Source organism: Lontra canadensis, unplaced genomic scaffold, assembly GCF_010015895.1.
Source record: "Lontra canadensis isolate GAN:19392208 unplaced genomic scaffold, GSC_riverotter_1.0 scaffold87, whole genome shotgun sequence".
NCBI lineage: Eukaryota > Metazoa > Chordata > Mammalia > Carnivora > Mustelidae > Lontra > Lontra canadensis.
Genome location: NW_022631081.1, coordinates 4991742 through 5012829, shown reverse-complemented (window position 1 = coordinate 5012829; position 21088 = coordinate 4991742). Strand labels below are relative to the sequence as shown.

The 21088-nt window shown below is 42.0% G+C and overlaps 1 protein-coding gene across 8 annotated transcripts in view; it reads left to right on the top strand.

Moving 5' to 3' along the window:
• The window catches only part of MORC2 (MORC family CW-type zinc finger 2), a 59664-nt gene that overhangs the window by 4873 nt on the left and 33703 nt on the right, over positions 1–21088 (top strand). For all 8 annotated transcript variants that reach the window (XR_004385702.1, XR_004385701.1, XM_032883427.1 and 5 more), the window contains exons 2-10: positions 2413–2466; positions 4312–4346; positions 9926–9994; positions 10515–10605; positions 14117–14225; positions 18828–18987; positions 19099–19210; positions 19709–19834; positions 20630–20709. Coding sequence is in view for 6 of the 8 variants with exons in the window: in XM_032883427.1 (XP_032739318.1) it covers positions 2413–2466; positions 4312–4346; positions 9926–9994; positions 10515–10605; positions 14117–14225; positions 18828–18987; positions 19099–19210; positions 19709–19834; positions 20630–20709 (836 nt within the window). In the remaining 2 variants the exon portion in view is untranslated. The remainder of the gene's footprint in view (positions 1–2412; positions 2467–4311; positions 4347–9925; positions 9995–10514; positions 10606–14116; positions 14226–18827; positions 18988–19098; positions 19211–19708; positions 19835–20629; positions 20710–21088) is intronic.

Here is a 21088-nt window from a genome sequence, read left to right as displayed (position 1 = left end):
GAGCCGAAGGCAGAGGCTTAACCCACTGAGCCACCCAGGCGCCCCCCCTTAGCCACATTTTAGCGATATCTGTTAGGGATCTGAAATATGTATGTGTGGAACAGCATTGACACTCTGTGGAACAGCAAAGGCCATTTGGAATGTTTTCTTTATATTCTGAATTTACAAGGCACATTTCTAAACATTGTATAGAAAGCAGTGAAATAGCCAGAGATACTTGTGCTTGCTGTTTTGAGATCTTACTGAATTCTAAATGTCTCTCATTTTCATTTGAAGCAGTCAGAAATAATGTATGACTGAGAAGCAGTTGCCTTCATTTTTTATTTCTTTGCCTTGATGGCAGACGGTATCAGAATTAGTTTTGGAGATTATTTATATTCACTATTTTCACTACCAAGGCCAGTACTTCATTCTTAAACATATTTATTCCAAAGATTCCTGAATACAAGTTGTAGTCCCATTCTTATTATGGTTGTATTCTTTTTGTTGTTATAGGAGCTATATTTCTGAATTTCCTTGATTATAGTTAAAGTACACGTTCTCACAATGAGAAATTTACAGTAGAATTTATTTTATATCTGTATCTAGCTATCTTTAAAATTAAAAACATTTAGAGTTTAGAAAACTAACTTAAACTCTAAATTTCTAAGACAGGAAAATGGTTTAAAGCTTGAGAACAAATGTTAGATTTGCTTTTAACTTATATTACCTTTACAAATCACCTTAATTTTCTGACATTTCTCCCTATTTCTTTAATAATCTACAGAATACTTCATTTCTTCCATTGGTAATTTGAAGATTTTAAGATTACAGAGGCTTAAATTTTTTAATTAAAGATAATTTTTATGCAGGTTTTTCTCTTAGAAATAATTTTTCTTTTCTTGTAAAATAGTTAAGGATTGGATTTGGTCAGAAGAATTTGAGCTCTGTTTTCTAGGTGAATTGGAGATAAGTTTCTAATTTTTGCTAAGACATATTTGTTGGTGCCACCTTTGGATTAACAGCAGATATATTCACTGATCTCATGGGAGAAGGTTCTTCCTAAAATTCCAAGAACTGCTTTTTTTTTTTTTTTTTTGAACTAGTAGTTTTTAATTCAAATTTTGCTATTATAAAAATTTGTAGGTTAACTTGAGGAGGGGAAACTAGGGTTCTTGGACAGTTCAGTTTTGGGTGTTTGTTTTATAAGCAAATATTTTACAATTTGTTTTCTGTTTTACATGCTGTAGTAAATGATTAGAGATCCTAGATACTGGTTATTTAATTTTGGTATATTTCATGCTAAATTATCAGAAATTTTCACTTTGTCTGTTGGCTGAAATGGTATAAAAAAGTCAGCGGGAGTAATTTATTTTTGAAAAAATGATGATGGTAATGTATTATTTAGGTTAATGATTTTAATTTTTACCAAAAGTCTAGGTGGACCCAACTTTGAGCAGCCTCTTGTTATCTTTTTTTTTTTAATTAAAAAAAATTTTTTTATACACATATAATGTATTTTTAGCCCCAGGGGTACAGATCTGTGAATTGCCAGGTTTACACACTTCACAGCACTCACCATAGCACACACCCTCCCCAATGTCCATAACCCCACCACCCTCTCCCCACCCCCTTCCCCCCAGCAACCCTCAGTTTGTTTTGTGGGATTAAGAGTCTCTGATGGTTTGTCTCCCTCCGGATCCCATCTTGTTCCATTTATTCTTTTCCTACCCCCCAAACCCCCCACGTTGCAGCTCCACTTCAGAGAGGTTATCTTCTTAAAAGGCTATCAGGGACCCTAGGAAGAACACACCAAGCTGTCCTTATAAGAGGAATTGAGCAAGAAGGTCTTCGATTCCTTTCTTTAACGTGGTGAGGGTTGCTCTTAGCTAGAGTTGAAATGTCAGGAACTAGATTATTCTCCCCTTTCTCCTCACTTTCATTTGGAATATTTTGTTTACAAACTGCACAGAAGCAAATGGGTTTTCTTCTTTCACCAATGGATAACATGCAAGTATTGGTAAAGCAAAATGTTAGCAAGGTGTCCATTGAGCATGCTTAGAGATAGGCAGAAACTGATAGCTGGTTAAAGCAATGAAAAATAAAACACTGACATTTTTTTAGGCACAATATGAGTGGTGAAAACTGCCTTTAAATCAATAGTATGTATAGGAATCTTAACGCTTCATAGTTGGTTTCTTAACAGAATAAACAGGAGTAGATAACAACTTGATTAACATTTGAAGGGGTTTAGCAGGCTCTTAAAAGGCTCTAATTTGAGGGAAGTTTAAATTTCAGTAGTATAAATTGATAGCACGAATGGGAATTTTAGATTTTTTTCCCTAAAAACTAATATTTTATTACCTTGACTTCTTAGGTGTCATAGTTCAATTATGTAATTCTTTTGCTGATTCTTAGTATTTATCATTTCAGAACTACTCATGAATTCTTGTTTGGTGCTCTTGCTGAACTGGTTGATAATGCAAGGTATGTAGTCTTTAGGCATACAGTCTGTGCTTGAAAACTTCGGGTCATTTTGACCTTTGCTTCTGAAGATGTGGGAGGAAGACAATTCTGTAAGCAGCTGTAATTCACTCCTAATGGGTCTCTTACCCCAGAAGTATTTTTAATAGCACGTTAGTTGATACTTCTAGTTTACTTGGTTGATTTCAATTCATCCATTGCTTTTCCTAAAAATAATGAACTTATGACATCCAAAGTTATCTTCCTTTGTGTATTAGAACACAATAATTAAATGCAGGGAATTAAGATAGAAACCTAGGAATCAAGTTAGTGGGACAGATAAGATCTGATTTAATTTGTGCTCTCAGAACAGTACACCATCTAAAGTCTTTAAAATTATGCCAGAGTTAGGTATGTTCTCAAAATGTGTATTTTAATGTCAGATGGCTTCCAAGTGATTGAAGTTTCTTGTTAGCAGCTGTGCTTGGAAGAAATTCTTTTGCACTGTATTACACTGAGTTCTTAGTGATGGAAGTCTATAAATGTTACTGTACAGGACTGGAAAGAAGTTTGGGTTGGCTCAAAGATAAATAACAACATCCAAATCAAGATTCTGTTCATTACGAAAATATTATCTCAGAGTTGTTTCTGAATGCAAACATAAAATTCAGACACATTGCTTATTGACCAAGTGTTGATGACTAATAAAGGAAGAGGGTAAGAGTTGAGAGAAGGTTTTTTTTGTTTTTTTTGTTTGTTTGTTTGTTTTTGGTAGAAGTGCTTTCTAAGTGGATCCGCAGTTATAATGAGCTTGCCTATAATTTTCTGTCTGTATATCTATACTATAATCCTGTACCATTATTACTTTCATTGTTATTCACTGGGATTGTTATATGGAAGTGTGCTTGTTAACAGGTTGTTTAATCAGAAAACTGTTTTCTTTCAATCCTGGTTAACTCATAATTTTTGTATTCAATTTAGAAATGGTGTAGCTTAATGGAACTATATTTGAACTTGCCACTTGTTAGCTTAGTGAGACCATGGTGTGCTGTGGTAGACTGCCTTTTTGTATATCATATGGTGAACTGAAGATTCCTGGGAGTATGTGTTTCCTGGTCATGCACACATGTTGCCCATCTGTCTTATATTTGAAACTGTTTTTATGTGTTTGGGAATAAGTACATGTAGAACTGTATGGATTTGAGTGGATTTTTTGCATTTAAAACTTATGAAATTCTCTGTGCCTCATTCTCCTTGCCTGCAGTTGGCAGAATTGGACTAGATTAGTTTCAAGCCTTTATTTATGGCTGAACTTGTATTTCAGCTGATGGTTGGTCTAATGGAGTGCCCTAACTTCCTTTCATAAGATTATAAGCTTGTCAATTAGTCTGCTGACTGTAACGTATATACTATGAGACCTGATTTTTCATAGGCTTTGTGGAAGATGATGTTTTTCTTTCTCCTCAGTATCTTGTACATAAGAAAAATGGACAAGTTACATTTTTTATGATGGCTATCAAATTAGTGAGAGAAACATAGTTGTGAGTCATTTTTTAGTGTGTAAAGGCAAATGTTCTTTCATCCTCTAGATATTTTTACTGCGAAATTTGTATTTAAAAGACGTATACAGGCCCTATGTGTCATGTGGTTATTTTAAATAATTTAGAGTTTCAGAACTGTTTCACAGACATCACAGACATAAGGGAAGTAGTGTTGCCAAGTGTGAAAGTGTACTTTAATGGATACAGAATTTCTGTGTGACTTCCTAAAAATAGACTCAAAATATTATGCGTTCCACTTAAAATACTATGTGTTTTGATGGTTGATATTTCATATTTTCATTTTCATATATTTCTTTTAATTTTGCAGAGATGCTGATGCCACCAGAATAGATATTTATGCAGGTAAGTTGGACATCAGTCTTTTCTTCTGATGTTCAGTTCCTTTGAATGTATTTATTGCTGTGCCTAAGAAGAAACGTCTGAGAGCCTGGGGAGATGGCACAATTACTCCAGGTCATAGGGTAGAAATAGGGCAGCTCTAGTCAGGCATGTGATAGAAACCAAGAATATTGGTGTAAGGAAACTAACATGTGGTTCCCAGATCTATAGATCTATCTATTTATTAAATATTTTATTTAATAGAGCGCTAGAGGGAGCACGAATAGGGAAGAGAGGGAGAAGCAGGCTCTCTGCTGCGCAGGCAGCCTGACTCCATGCTTCATCCGACCCTGGGATCATGACCTGAGCTGAAGATAGATTCTTAACCTACTGAGCCACCCAGGCGCCCCTATAGATCTATTTAGATAGCCACTGAGAGATTTATGGGATGATGGAGTAGAGTAGTGGGGAGTGAAGTGACCAAGTACTGGTGATTTTACTGGTTTGGATTACTGATTGGTTGATTTTACTGGTACGTGGAGTCAAAAAGAGATTTGTTGGAGGCCAGTTTCTCTCTCTGCAACCTCAGTGAGGACTTGGAGAATTGCTGTCAGTTGCATAAAACAGTGGATCAAGTGGGTTGGCAGTGGGGTTTGCTGAGGAGATGTTCTCAGGCAGAGGTGTCAGGTAGGAAGGAGACCTGTTTTGCTTGGAATTTAAAGTTTTTTGTTTTTGTAAAGATTTCATTTATTTGAGAGAGAGTGACAGTGAATGCATGAGTGAGGTGGCAGGGAGAGGCAGAGAGAGAGAGGGACAAGCAGACTCTCCATTGAGCAGGGAGCCTGACGCAGGGCTTGATTCCAAGACCCTGAGATCATGATGTGAGCCAGAGTCAGATGCTTAGCCAGCTGAGTGTACCAAGCATCCTGGAATTTAAAGATATTAATGGTGTCTCCTGTTCTGCTTATTTTAAGGCTCTGTTGTAAATTCTTAGTCATTATCATTGGCTTTTTAAAATTTTAAATCATTGTTTTTAGTTTGCTCTCTGCCTGTTCATTGTTTGTACCAGCATGTTTTTGATCATTTGAATTGCTAGAAATTTGGAAGCAAAATAGAGGAAGATGGCTTTTAAATCCTATTTGGCTAGCATAATGTATAGGTCTCTGACAAACTTTTCTAAAGTCTTAAATAACACTGAGAAACGTGAAGTGTTTTTGTGGGAATATACAGTTGTCAAATAACCCATCTTTGTGGACTCACTCATGAGTGGGAACAAGCAAACAACTAAGAGACAATTTTCAGAACCTCCAGTGTTACATAATTTTATGAAGAATCTTCCCAGATACGATGAATTTCTCATGCCTGATATACTCGGGAGCAAAGAAGATAATTCAGTACAGCTAAAAGCAGCTATATTGCTTATTCTGAAAGCCTTTTGCTCAAAAGGCTATGCCAAAGTGGTGAAAATAAGACTTGTTTTATTTTTAGTAGAAAGGAACAGGAACAGGAAAGAAAGGAACAAAGTAAATATCAGGTATTTAGGGATACATCCAGAGGCACAGCACAAGAGTATTAAAGATGGTTACTTAAACCCTAAGGCCAAATGGAGGCACCATTCCCAAGTCACAGTGTGTATCTTACATCTCAAGTGTACTTTAATGAGGAGCAATTACAGTTACCTCTTAAAGAAATGTTTTAATCCTTGTATAGATGGTAAAGCAGAGAATGGCCCTCTACTCCCAAGTGACGTTGAAAGGACAAATCATAGCTGAATTTACTTGAAAGAAGTGTTTTAAACACAGACCACCCCTACCCCCTCCTCCCACCTTTGGTGGGTGAATTTCGCTAAGAAAATTTAATCCTTCACGCTCAGAATACAACAGGACCGTTGGATTTCAATTTAAATGAAAAAGACCCACTGTACATTTATTCTGTGCTCAATGTTCTTACTCCTGTTGTGCTTAGGGAAGAGTCCAGAGAGGATGTGATGGGGTCTTTTCTAAGTTCTCATTAGAGAATTTAAGTCTTTAATTGGAGAGACAGTTAGCACTCTGCAGGTGATTAGAGAACAATAACTTGATCTTGTGGGAACTGTCAAAGCAGTTAAAGATTAAATGATAGAAGTATTAAGCACTACAGCACTTTAGAAAAAGACTTGATTTACTCCAGATACCTCCAGATTAGGAATCCTGGCTGAGATGTCCTTAACTTCACACTTTTCTACCTTAGAGCCTTACTAACACATTCAACAGGAGGAATAAAAGCAACTTTAAATTTTACAAGTACAATGATAGAATTAGTAATACCCTAGTACTGTAAAGTTCTTATTGTCAGGGCACAGGGGAAGGTATTTTCCTGTCTCCCATTTGAGACTAGATTGATACTGAACTTGGAAATCCCCTTAAACATCAGATTTAGTTTGACTTCATTAAAAAGTCATGTTTTAAAAGAAGGGTGACAAAGGAACCAGACTGTTAAAGTGCAGAGGTGTTCATTTACCCAAAGCATTCCTCTTCCTGTTAGACGGGGCCAGACAACAATGTGCCTGTCAGAAGTAGACTTGGTTTTTTTACTGACTACTTGACTTCCTTGGATCGGCAATGCCATTCCTCAAAGATCCCCTTTGTGATGCTAGTAAGTGGAAAATTAGAGCACATGTAACTGAAGTGAACACTACTCAGATTGCAAAAGAACAATGAAGAGCTTGGATTTCATTTTATTAACAACTTCTGTTAAGGACAATATTTTCTCATCTCTGACCTTTGACTTACGAGTTCCTTCTTTCTGTCTCCTCTCCAGTGGGAGTTAGATGATTGGATGTCAGGCTAATTTGGAAAGCCAGACTTGGCCATCCTGGGGAGAGTTTAGATGTGCATCCTTCCAAACTCATTCTGATAATCTTATTTAGCTGCTACCAGGATCTGAAGCACAACTGTAAAGAGGGCAGTTCCAAGACATTTGATGGGAGTGGGAGCATAAAACCTGCAGCTCTAGATTCTCTCAACTCTCCTCTCTTTAGAAATTCCTTCATCAAAATCCTTTGCTTGGAGGCTTCAGATAACAGTTGACTGGCAGAAGTGAATATCTGGTGTTAGGAATACATCTCTAACTGGTGGGATGTCTGGGGAGATAGTTTTGAGTAGGGAAACCTTCTGGTCCTTGATACTCTAGCTTAGTGCTTCTCACAGAGTGGTCCACTGATGGATAGCATCAGCATCCCCTGGGAGCATTTTAAAATGCAAATTCTCAGATGCCTTCTCAGACCCATACAGACTTTCTGGGGTAGAGCCCAGAATCTGTATTTTTAACAAGCTCTTCAGTTGATTCTTATGCACACTTCATTTTGCTCTAGCTTACTCTTAATCTCCTGCTTAAACCCTTCTGCTTAATTGATTTGCTGCAGACAGTAGCATCTGTTGGACTGTAAGCTCAATGAAGGCAGTGATCATATCTGCATTATTTACTGCTGTCTTCATCACAGAGCCAGGAACAGAGAAGTGCTCAGTAAATTAAACAGGTGATCAGGATAAGCCAGGTGTTGATGCAACATTGCCTATTTACAAAGTTGAAGAAGTGACTGCTGTGTCAGCTAGTCTCTTGGCCTTGAGGCAGTCTTGCAGAGGATCATGTGGTCTTGGGTACTACTAGCTGCTTACAGACTGTTGATCACTATGTGGCCAGGAGATCCTCCATTGGTGGATCTCTTAACCTTGTAAATCATCTGAAATATCTTTAAATGAAATCCTTGAACAAGAAAGGGATCTCAGACCCACTGTCAAGTGATGATTATGTGCCTAACAAACACAAGGGCCTAGAAGTAATTTCCTATATAGTTTTCAAGGAGTGCCACTTGGCTTGAACCATTCTGGATTCCAAAGCAGAATCTTCATGTGTGTTTTATGGCTGAAGTGTACAACAAATGGCTCTTGGCTAGATTTAGAACACTTCTTTTACCATATTCTGTATCTGACCTAGTTTGAGTCCTCATGTTATACTTCGCTTCCTCCAGAAGGAAACGTTGGAAGCCTCTTTGCACTTTTCTTGCACTTGCTCATGCTTACTAGATCTCACTTGGATTCTCCACGCTGATAAGAGGCACTGCCATAAGGAGAAATGTTCTTATCTACCCGTAGTACTTACAGGAAGGTCCTTGCTCTTGAACTTTCAAGAAGCACTTGTCATTAATGTTTCAGCAAAGTCAGCTTCCTGAACACGTTGTGATACTTGTGATACTTATAATACTTTTGAATAGCATTTTAAATTACACTAGTCCATTTAACAGAAGGTGGTCATGACTCACTGAATCTTTAGGACAAAGAGTGTTTTAAACTGGGATTCCTCAGCTTAAAGTTGGTGAACCACAGCTTACAGAGACAAAAAAGTACTCAGGAACTAGGCTCTAAAGCAGCCTTGGGTTTGTCCCTGTAGTACTTTATGTATACCTCCTGCCTTTTAGTAGAAGTGCTCTCCTGATTCCAAGGCCTGTGCTGTTCCTCCTTTGTCAAATTATCTTCATCACTGGTCATAGGCACCTTGAAAACTCCAGTATCACCCCCTTCCCAATTTGGGGAATCTCTTCTTTAGTCTTTGTGACATGTTTAGACCCAGACTACTTTGAGTAACCACCTGCTGCTGCAGAAGACAGTTACTGAAAGAAGAGGTTCTTGCACCCACTGAAATGGCAGCCAGTTTGTTCCCCTCCTGTCAACCAGGAAGCCCTGCTGTGGCTACGCTTTGAAAGGACTTAATCCTCTTGTCAAAAGACTGTTCCTCCTTCCAGTCAAGCAAGTCCAACTGGGACCAGGCAGCTCTCACTGCATCTTGTGCCATCTCATTTCTAGGTTAGGGAGCCATTTTAAGGACCCATAGCAAGCAGAGGATGTGGCAATGAGTACAGATACCCCAGAAACTCAAGTTAGCCTGGGGATAGTCATACATAGACTTAGCAATTTCTCTGGATAGTAACTGCCACCACTGTACCCACAGCATGTCTGGCTTGATCACATTGTTTGAAGGCTACTCCAGATTTAAACCACAAAGAAGATGGCCCTGTTGAATTTGAGCAGTGTTGACAATGTACAATGTGTAGTAGTTGGAGTGCTTTAGTGCCCTGGGACCCATGGCAGAGGGCAGAGGTAGAAGTAATGCAGGTAGAGGGACACAGTAGGATGATTGATTGAGGCTTGTGTGAAATAGATGCATATTCAGGGGTGCCTGGGTGACTCAGACAGTGGGCTCAGGTCATGACCTCAGAGTCCTGGTATCAGTCCCTGAGTTGGGCTCCCTGCTTGGTGGTTAGTCTAGTGGACCAGGTATTTCCTGCCCTCAAAGAGTCAGTCTTTGTCATTAACTAGAAAACATTGGAGAACATTTGATAGTAATGCCCACCCTCAAGGGCCCTGACATTTACCTTACACTAGCTAGGGCTGTTAGAAGGAGGAGCTAGGTTTGTCTTAACTTTTTTGGGCCAAATGTCACACGGATCTACCTTCTGACCTTACCCATGTTTCCGCCCTTTGGTGGAACTACCAGTGGTAGTTCCTGGTAGGTAATTACCTGGTAGGTAGGTAACTACCCAGTAATGGCAACGGCTTCTTTTACAGAAAGGCGAGAGGACCTTCGAGGAGGATTTATGCTTTGCTTTTTGGATGATGGAGCAGGAATGGATCCAAGTAAGTGATGAGATGATTTCCTCTTTTGGGGAGGATGTAACTCTTTTTACTAAATACTTACTGTGTTGTTTTTCTGTTGCCTTACTGTCGTGACTAGAAGATCCACCTGGAGAGAGAGAGGTCTGTTGCAACATCTCAGGCTTAATTCCACTAATGGATTTGCCAGATCTTGTCCTAGCATGGGAGATAGGATCTGAATGGCAACCTGAAGTCAGTCAGATTACCCGTCTCTTGACGTTGTATTTATCAGCTTGCACAACATCCTGGAGCGGGAACTACAGAGGCCTCCCTTAGCCTTCATACATACCATGTTCTGGTAACAGAATAAGTGCATAGTGATGGTGGTACTGACAGGCGAGTCAGAGGTTGTTTCCATTTGCCTCATGGTTCTGAATTTCCTTGGAAGGTGGTTTTAGTAGACACACAGCCCTTAGATTTAACTAGGCTCAGACCTTTGATTTTTGAGGATCCTGGGGAAGAAATGTAAATGCTTTCACTTTATTTGTACCTGTGACTTCAGGTGATGCTGCCAGTGTGATCCAGTTTGGGAAGTCAGCCAAGCGAACGCCTGAGTCCACCCAGATTGGGCAGTATGGGAATGGGTTAAAATCGTAAGTATATTAGAAGCCTGTTATAGGACTCAGTACAGAATTAAGCAATACTGTCCTGCTGCTGTCCAGTGAAATCTTTTCTGTTCCTTATCCTTCTGGAGCAGAAGAAAGGTCAGAAAGAAGTAGTAGTTTGGGAACTTAGCAACTGCTGTACAGCAAGGTTTTCCTTACAGATTGAAAGAATGAACATCCTAAACCATTTGGGGTGAGAGAAGCAAACTATAGGTTTCTCTTGACAGTGTGCTGTGGAATTGCATCTCTCCTCCTGATGAAAATTCTTATTTTTACCCTTTGGTTTGAGGATGCAAGTGGTTGTTTTGTGGGGTTAGGATGTAACTGAGATGCTAAAGGGGTTGCTTCATGGCACTGCAGTGTTTCCTGATCACCCGCCACATGTCATGCTTTGACCAGGCACTGGGGATCCAGGGTGAGGAATGGAGATCTGAATCCTCCCTCTCAGAGGACATGGTCTCCACTTCTGTGTCCTGCTAGACCCTGTAGCAGGGACATACCTAATGTCTTCAGATCCCTTGGGACTTCTTTCTCAGCCCTTGGTTCCCACTTGTTTGGTGTTTGGAATGTGTTGTTCTGGTTTTGAGTGAAGCCCCAAGAGAAAGGTTTCTATTTCTGAAATGCTCACTTCCAGCTGTACATACCTTTGGATGGAATAAGATTTAGTGGAATTGGAATTTGTACAAACGGAATTCTGAGTCACATTTCCAGTCTTACTGTGGAAACGTGTTGTTTTGTTCGAGAGAGGGTGGTGCTTTGGTCAGTCAGCAGTATCAGTTGTCCCTCGCATGCAGCATGCTTTGGAAGGAAAGAGAGTGCTTCCAAAGACACTGGGGACATGGTACCTGAACTATTAGTCTTTCAGGGGAGAAACCAAATGGTAGTAACAAGTTCTTACCATGTGCCAGGCACTTTGCTAAAAACTTTACTTGAATGATCTTATTTATTCCTTCTATTCTTATTTATTCTCATTTTCCAGTGAGGAAATTGAGATTTATGGGGATGAAGTGATTTGCCCAGAGGTATAAAAGTATAGCCCAAGGTATAAAAATATAAAAATCTTATATCTTATAAAAGGTATAAAAGTGTAGCCCAAGTGTAGAGCTGAGATATGAACCAGGTCCTTTTGACTGCAGAGCTGGAGTGGTTACCCATCTCACTTCAGTCATACAAATTAAAGTTCAAATCTCACCTCAGCCACTGAATTATTTCTCTGAGCTTCAGCATCCTTCTTTGTAAATTGGGATTATAAATACGTGCTAAGTAAGTTAAGGATTAAATGCTCTTACTGCTTTGAGAGCCTCAGACTAGTTTCTGGATTCTTACTTTATTTCTCCTTTGATCTTTCCATGGCAGATTCCTGGTCTGAATCGCTAGATCTAGGGTAGGGCCTAGGAGTCTGGAGGTAGGTTCCCCATGGTTCTGGTGCTGGTGCCCTGAATCCCAGTAACTGCAGTCTCTTAGTGTCAATGTGAAAGAAGTCCTGACTTCCCATCTGGATTGTAGTCCAGTCTCCTTCTACCCGATCTTAGCAGTTTTGTGGCCTCGGGCAAGCTCTTTCATGTCTCTGCATATGTGTTTTCTAATCTAGAAAATGCAATTCTATTCTCTGACCTTCTACCTTACAGAGCAAGTTTGAGGAGCAAACAAAATAGGACTCTAACGGTGCTTAGAAGACTGGGAAGTTGCCAGTGTTGTCATTAGCATATTTTAGTAGACTGAGTTGTAAAGGATGCATTCAGTTGGAGCCATCTAGTGTTGAGAGTGTATTTATTTTGAAACCAATTCAGAAGTTGGAAAAGAGTTTCAGAAGGGAGTGATTTGTGGGGAGAATAGGGCTGAGAAGCAAGGAAGCCAGCAGAGAGGTGGCATTTTTGGGGTTGTTGCTCTTAGCCTCCAAAGTCAGGATCAAAGAGAGAAGAAAGAAGCACAAAGTGAGAGTTTTTGCCAAATTAGGACAAGAGCAAGCTTTGACAGAAGGGAAGGTAATATGCCTCATTTTGCTATCCGTAAGCTTCAGGGGAGAAGGAGGAGGGCCATGAAATCTGTCAGAGGAAGGAGCATTGCCAGCATCTTGGGAACTGGAGGAGGAGAAAGAGAACTTGGCAGCCCCCAGGGTGTCTCTGGATAGTGTCCTGGGCGTTTTCCTGAGCATTTGGGGAAATGGGACATGGCATTCATTTGTGTGTTTGGCATGCCAGCCTCGTTTGTATTTGTATGTAGAAGAAAGTAATGAGGCTTTCCACTGCCATCTCCTCCCTGGGGTATTAGGAAGACTAATGAGATAACAGCCATAAAACCCCAGAAGCTGCTTCGAAGAAAGGAGCTAAACAGCCCCATTGTTCAGTGGGCAATGAACTGTTGGAACTTCTGCCCTGTTCCATGTTGCCCAGAAAGGCCTGTCCTTGCCTGTTCCTCACCTGATTTAATGTGGCTAAACAGAGGAAGGAAGCAGTTGATTCCATTCAGACTTTCGCCTTGTGGAACCCAGCCTCAAGGCACATTTCCCAGAAACCAGTTGCATCTAAGAGCAGGGACCGCCTATGTTGTAATGAGCTTGAAGTGGCAAAATCATTTTGAGACAGAAGATGGTTGAGGTTATAGGATATGAACCAATTATAGGCCTCCTTTAAAAACTATGATTAAGAATTATATTGTGGGGGTGCATGGGTGGCTCAGTGGGTTAAGCCTCCACCTTTGGCCCAGGTCAGGATCTTGGGGTCCTGAGATCAAGCCCCGCATCAGGCTCTCTGCTCAGCGGGGAGCCTGCTTCTCCCTCTCTCTCTGCCTGCCTCTCAGTCTACTTGTGATCTCTCTGTCTGTGAAATAAATAAATAAAATCTTAAAAAAAAAAAAGACTTAAAAAAAAAAAGAATTATATTGTGTATGCTTAGCCCCTGTATTTGGCTTAGCCTTGGGATCACACCATTTTTGTTTTGTTTTTTTTTGAGGACTTAGTGAGTGTAGATTGTGGACTGTGCCCTTGATGGTACTGCCATTTGATGAGTGAATGAGAAGGAATTTGTGTCAACAAAGGAAGGACCAGATGGGAACTGGATGTGGTCAGCATGGAAGATGATGTGTTGAAGATACTAGTTCCGGGAGGGAAATTGGATGGTGGCACAGAGAGTACAGCAGCCCTTGTGTAGCTGAGATGAACCTGGTGCATGGGCAGCAGGGGTTACTTGCTGTTGTGGCAGCAGGTCAGGAGTTAGACTTGGGGCTGGTGATCTGTGGTGAATGTGCCCTAGAAGGGTGGTGAGGAAGCCTTGTATGGTGGGTAAGTGGGGTCATGCTAGTTGTGAGGAATGATGAAGGCTGATGTAAGAGCAGAGGGAGTAAGGATTATGGACCTCATTTCAGGATCCTGTGAGGAAGGGAGGTCTTGAGGAGAGCTCTCCAAAGGCAGTTTCAGTCATGTCCAGAGGGTGAATTCGCTTTTTTTTCAGGTGAGTTTTTGAATCCCTGGGAGAATAACCCATTTCTGCCTTCCTTTCAGGGGCTCCATGCGCATCGGGAAGGATTTTATACTCTTCACTAAGAAGGAGGACACCATGACCTGCCTCTTTTTGTCTCGGACCTTTCATGAGGAAGAAGGCATTGATGAAGTAGGTCCTATCCTCATGGTTGGAGTCATCATTTCACATTTCCTGGGTCTGCCTAGGTTATTCGCCATGCTGTGCTTATTGGGTTTGCAGGATTGCAACCATGCCCTCCTTGTGGGATTATCTCTTTGGATTAACTTGTTGAGGGGTTAGGCAGACTTCCTAGTGTGAGAGGAGCTAAAAATTTCAAAGTTTTAACACTACAACCTAGCAATCGCACTACAGGGTATTTACCCTAAAGCTACAAATGTAGTGATCTGAAGGGGCACATGCACCCGAATGTTTATAGCAGCAGTGTCCACAATAGCCAAACTATGGAAAGAACCTAGATGTCCATCAACAGATGAATGGATAAAGAAGATGTGGTATGTATGTGTGTGTGTGTATGTACACACACACACACACACACACACACACACAATGGAATACTGTGCAGCCATCAAAAGAAATGAAATCTCATTTGCAATGATGTGGATGGAACTATAGGGTATTATGCTGAGCGAAATAAGTCAGAGAAAGACAATTATCATATGATCTCTCTGATACGAGGAATTTGACAGGCGGGGCAGGGGTTGACATAGGGAAGGAAAAAATGAAACAAGATGGGATCAGGAGGGAGACAAACCATAAGAGACTCTTAATCTCACAAAACAGAGGGTTGCTGGGGGATGGGGGTGTAGGGATAGGGCAGCTGGGTTATAGACCTGGGGGAGGGTATATGCTATGGTGAGTGCTGTGAAATGTTTAAGCCTGATGATTCACAGACCTGTACCCCTAGGGCAAATAATACATTATATGTTAATAAAAATAAAAATGAAAAATAAAGAAAAAAATTTCAAAGCTTTAGAGAATAGTTGTCCTGTTTCCGAGAATGAGGCCATCAAATGGCAAGAACCAAGAGTTGGATTTTTAGCTTCTCCATACCTGCAGCCTGAATTTAGTCTGGTGGGGTGTCAGTATGAAGAGTTGTTTATCAAGGGGAATGTTTTGGCTTCTTGACTATGGGTGGAGAGCACAACCTGCAGTAGTAATAAGAACTAATAATAGGAGCAGCACTGTCTTTCCCATATGATGGTGATTTTGTGAAATGTGCTATGATTGTATTTTCCTTTTTAAGAAATTTGTTGCTTTAATTGTCTGTATCAGAAGGTACAAGTCAGATACCTATGGGGCCTGGGCAGGTAATGAAGCAGGAAAGTATATTGAAAACATCATTGTAAGTTCTTTGCTAAATGACAGATGACACTTAGCCCCAGCTCATCATTGCTATGCTGGAAAGAAGTCCTAATGAATCTAGAATATTCTGATTTTAAAACATTACAGTAATTAGTTAATTATTAAGCTAAACACATGCTCGGTTGAGTCTCTTTGTGGCCTGGTGGTTAAGACATCTACGGAGCTGGTCTGGTGAGGTATGTGCTTCCTCGCCGGAGAGGGAATCAGAGACTAGTCTGCCCAGCCTCAGTCTGGACTCTTTCTCCTTTCATGTGTGAGAAATGGTGGCCAGAGTTGTACAGAGGGGACTGAGAGGGTCTGCAGAGAGAAATCCTGAGATAGGTGAATTTAGTTAGGGTTTCAATCTCTCTTAGTTAGCTGTGATTTAATTTGTGCTGGCCCTATTAGATGTGAGCTTAAATCATAGCAAATTAGTTCATGGTGGGAATGAAAGGCTGTTTTTTCCTACCACCTTTACTTGGCAAGCCAGTGGATTTGTTTGCCTTTTTGGTGCACAGTGTCAGTTTATCCATCATACATGCAGTGAGAGAAATGCTGTAGCTGGAATGAACAGGTTCCTGGGAGAAGGTAGGGCGGGAGAACTTTTGCCCAGGCTGTGGTTTTCAGAAATGTTTCTTGATGGACTGTGGGTAGTGAAAGGAGGGTGGTCAAGTCCATGGAAATAGCCTGTTGAAGGCCCTGAGGGCTGGTGAGAGCTGTGGGATCGGAGTTGGCAGAGGGGCTACCTGAAGAAAGGTGGTGGCCTCTGGAGAGCAGGGAGGGATAGGTCAGGTTTGATCTTTTAAGTAAAGGTGGTGTGGCAGTATCAGATTCTCTTTTAAAAAGATCAGTTTTGTGGGGCACCTGGGTGGCTCAGAACGTTAAGGATCTGACTCTCGATTTTACCTCAGGTCAAGATCTCAGGCTCCTGAGATTGAGCCTCCATTGGGCTACGCCCAGTGCATAGCCTGCTTTAGATTCTTTCTCTCCCTTTCCCCCTCCTTGCCTGCTCTCACTCTTGGTCTCAAAAAAAAAAAAAAAAAAAGGAAGAAGAGGAGAGAAAGACAGGTGTTGGAGTAGACTAGTTGAGATTCCCTAGCTGTGTGTGGCTTGGCAGGACCGAAGCAGGGAGGTCCTTTTAACATGCGAGGCCCACAAATCTGGTGTTTGATTAGTGGAGAGAGGAAGGAGAATCATGAATGATGTAGGTTTCTGGTGTGGCAGCTGGGGCATGATGTGGGCTGTTTAGAGCTGGTAAAGAATGTGAGTGGCGCCCTGCTCTTTGGTGAAGAGTGTAAGTTCCCCTGGACATGAAAAGTTAAGTCTGGGTCGTGAGCTTCTGGAGAGGCCTGGGCTCTGGGATCCTTGGTAGCAGATGAGCTCACCTAAAGGGGTGTATACAGTGAGAAGAGGACCTGGGATCTCAGGGATGCTCTTCTCCAGGGAGAGGACAAGGTGGCACAAGAGACAGGAATGAGGAGATATGTAGGAGGAAAACTAGGAGAGTGGTGACATTGAAATTAAGTGTTCTGATGACTGGGATAGGTGCCAGTGGAAGTGTATGCTGTTTAAAGTAATGCTGTTGTCACCTGGGCTGTTGTGAAGAATGGGGGTTGCAGAGTCAGTTATAGATTCACAGAACACAAATGGAACTCAGTTCCTCAGGTGAAAAAGCTAGGTTGAAGTTTTTTCCTTACTTGGTGCTTAGAAGTTCACTATTTTAGATTGTACTCTAGCACAAACTCAGCCAAGATTTCAAAATAAGATCATTTTCTACTGAGTAGGAATGTGTCCAAACAAGCTCTAGGGATGAATACCATTAGGAATAAAGCTTCTTAGAAAACAGTAAAATGTCTCAGAACCCTTAAAAACAGTTTATCATCCTGATACTTCTTAAAATACAGAACCCCTTTATTCTCAGAGTAGGCTGTTTGATTTGAACCTTCGAGGTGGCTGAGACTGGTTTGCTTTACAGAGGGAATCAAATGTCAGCTATCCACAGGGCTCCTGGGCAGCTGCCTGAGAGAGGAGCATGTCTAAAGGGTGTGGCACTCGAGGGTGGGGTTTTAGAACAAAGAGTAGGATTTTTTCCCTCCAGTTTTATTGAAGTTTAATTGATGAAGGTAGGATTTTTAAAAACATAAGATTAAATTCCATAGTATGAAATAGTATATTAAAATACAGGTACAGGGCACCTGGGTGACTCAGTGGGTTAAGCCTCTGCCTTCGGCTCAGGTCATGATCCCAGGGTTCTGGGATCGAGGCCCACATCAGGCTCTCTGCTCAGCAGGGAGCCTGCTTCCCGCTCTCTCTCTCTGCCTGCCTCTCTGCCTACTTGTGATCTCTCTCTGTCAAATAAATAAAATCTTTTAAAAAAATGCAGGTACAGTTGAAAGGATAATTACAAAGTGAACACCTACGTAGCTGTCCTAATAGACTGATACTAGAAGCCCCCAGTGTGTCCCCTCACTAGTTGTATTCCTTACTGCACCTCTGAAGGAACCACCTTCAGGTAACTTTTGTAATGATTATTTCCTTGTTCTCTTTATAGTTTTGGCACCTGTGTTGTGTATGCATTCTTGAATAGTTTAGTTTTGTCTATTTTATGTTTATGTAAGTGGGCTCATACCATAAGATTGATTTTTTTCCTATTTTGTCTTTTTCATGTAACAATTTTTTGTTGTTTTTGTTTTAGTAGGGGGAGGGGTAGGGAAAGAAAGAATCTCCAGCAGGCTTCATGCCCAGCTCAGAGCCCAACATGGGGCTTGATCTCACAACCCTGAAATCATAGTCTGAGTCAAAATCAAGAGTCGGACACTTAACCAACTGAGCCAACCAGTTGCCCCTCACATAGCATTGTTTTTGAGATCCATCCATGTTGATGCTAATAGCTGTTAGTTTGTTCATTGTCATTACTACACACTATTCCGTTGTATAAATATATGATAGTATAATTTATCCATTCTAAATTGGTTGCTGGTACATATATACAGGACACACTGCCAGGTTCTGGGGTGGAATTGCTGAGTTGTATGTTTATAGGTACCTTCAGATTCACTAGATAAGTACAAATATCTTTTCAGTAGTAGAAAGAGTAGAATTAACACCAAATTAGGAGAATGGCCAGGGCCATCCCAAGCAGGGAACTGCCTATGCAAAGACCTCCAGGGCATAAATCAGCATATCCCAGAGGACCTAGTGCTGTGAGGCTGTCTTGGAAAGGGCAGAAGTCAGAGAGCCTCTGATCTCTCCTCTGGGGCAGTGGGGCAGTGGGGCAGTGGGGCAGTGGGGCAGTGTGGAGCCACTGTGGAGAGGGACAAGATGGGGGGTACATTTTGAGGGAGGCTGTTCTGGGTCTTCCATCAGTGTCTGCCTGTGCTTTCTCCAAAGGTGATAGTCCCATTGCCCACCTGGAATGCTCGGACCCGGGAACCTGTCACAGACAACGTGGAGAAGTTTGCCATTGAGACAGAGCTCATCTACAAGTATTCTCCCTTCCGCAATGAAGAGGAAGTAATGACTCAGTTCATGAAGATTCCTGGGGACAGTGGTAAGTAGGCTTGAGCCTACAGCCCCTAGAATCTAGGAGCTCCAGAGCCATGAATGGTGTGGGGATGGGCAGGTGGTGCCTAGCAGGACAAAAGGAGGATTTCTTTCCCAGGAACACTGGTGATCATCTTCAATCTCAAACTCATGGATAATGGAGAGCCAGAGCTAGACATAATCTCAAATCCAAGAGATATCCAGATGGCAGAGACTTCCCCAGAGGGCACGTGAGTGTGGCTGAGAAGGGAGGGAAGTCTTGGAACTGGTGTTCATTTTCTCAGGGAGAGAGTTCAGGAGGTGAGTTTAGCGAAAGGGGGAGGGGGAGCTCATTCCCTGAATTTCCCAGTATTGGAGTTGATGAAGCTGAGCACTCCATATTTTCTTACCACAAGCAGCACGAATAGGACAGCAGCTCCACGGCTAAGCCAAAAGAAAAGATTAATGATCCCTTGCCCGGACTCCTTGATTTGGAAACAGCCTTAGGGGTGGGGGAGGATTTGCTGGGTCTGTGGTGGGGCCAGTGGTAGGGCTGGGTCAGGTGTCTGTGGAGTGTCTATGCTGGGGATTTAAGGGGTGTGCATCCCACACTGAGGGAGCAGCCCTTCAGGGTGGTGAGAAAATCCAGGATATGAGGTAGAGTGTTTGCAGAGAGGCTGTCCTGCCATATCTTTGGCCAAGCTGGTTGTGGGTGGGTGATAGCACTCTTCCATTCCTGCCACCTCTAGGAAGCCAGAGCGGCGCTCCTTCCGTGCCTATGCTGCTGTGCTCTATATTGATCCCCGGATGCGGATCTTCATCCATGGGCACAAGGTGCAGACCAAGAGGCTCTCCTGCTGCCTATATAAGCCCAGGTAGGGGCCTGCCCACCCTGGTCTGCCGTTCCCTTCAGCTGAGAATGGGGCTGTGGCTGTATTTCTTATGGGCATTGTTGGGGTGATGGTAGGAGTGATGATAATAAGAGGCTCTGACAGTGTTGACTGCATTTGGGCCTTTAAGCTCCTTGTGATTTACTGCATAGAAACTTCTAAGTCTTGAGGAGGGGGCACAGATGGCTGGTGAGCTGTGAAGATTGTTGAAGCTTTCTGAGTGTGAGTTCTATGACCTGGAGGGTACCCTACCTGGCACAGTGAACTGAGCCTCTCAGCTTTAGGGCCAAGGGACCTTTAGATACTACACAGGAGAGAGCAAAGGCCCTGGCTGATTGCTGAGATTTGTTTCTTCTGTGGGATTATTGACACTTCTGGTGAGTAGTGAGGTTGCTTATCAAAGATGGAGCAAGGGGAAAGTGGAATAAGGAGTTGAGGATTTGCTAAACTAAGTTTTTTTTGTTTTGTTGGGTTTTTTTTTTTTGAGAGAGAGTGAGAGAGAGCATGAGATGGGAGAGGGTCAGAGAGAGAAGCAGACTCTCCACTGAGCAGGGAGGCCTATGTGGGACTTGATACTGGGATTCCAGGATCATGACCTGAGCCAAAGGCAGTCGCTTAACGAACTGAACCAACAAGGCGCCCTAAAATAAGTTTTTGACTCATCATGAATATAGTGCAGCTTGGAAGGAAGCAGGAACGCAGGGTGCTTCTTGAGTTGCACAGGTTGCTGCCCTACCCTGCTGCTACTTGGGTCTTCAGGTTGCTTTTTCCCCTGTTCAGGATGTACAAGTACACATCAAGCCGTTTCAAGACTCGCGCAGAGCAGGAGGTGAAGAAAGCTGAGCATGTAGCGCGGATTGGTAATGTGCACTCCCTGCCCCCTGAGCAGGAGGTGGGATCAGGTTGGGGTTGTCTGGGGGATACTTCTGGCCAAAGCAGGATCCAAAAAAAGCTCTGTCTAGCTAGCACCCAGGGGCAGGCTCTTCTGAACCACTGGTCTAGTTCCTCTTGTACCCCTCTCCTTGCATGCCAATCCTCTCAGCATATTTTCCCCCAGACTCTACTTTTATCAGCCATTTTTAGGGACTTAGCTAAAATAGCACCAACTCCTTGATTTGCCCAAAGTGAAGAATCTCACACTTCCCTTTGGCCCAAATACTTGTGAAATTAGTTTTCCTGACTCCAGGGCAAAAATCTCAAGGTTTCTCATGGTGACGGGGCTTCTTGGCAGCTTGGTGG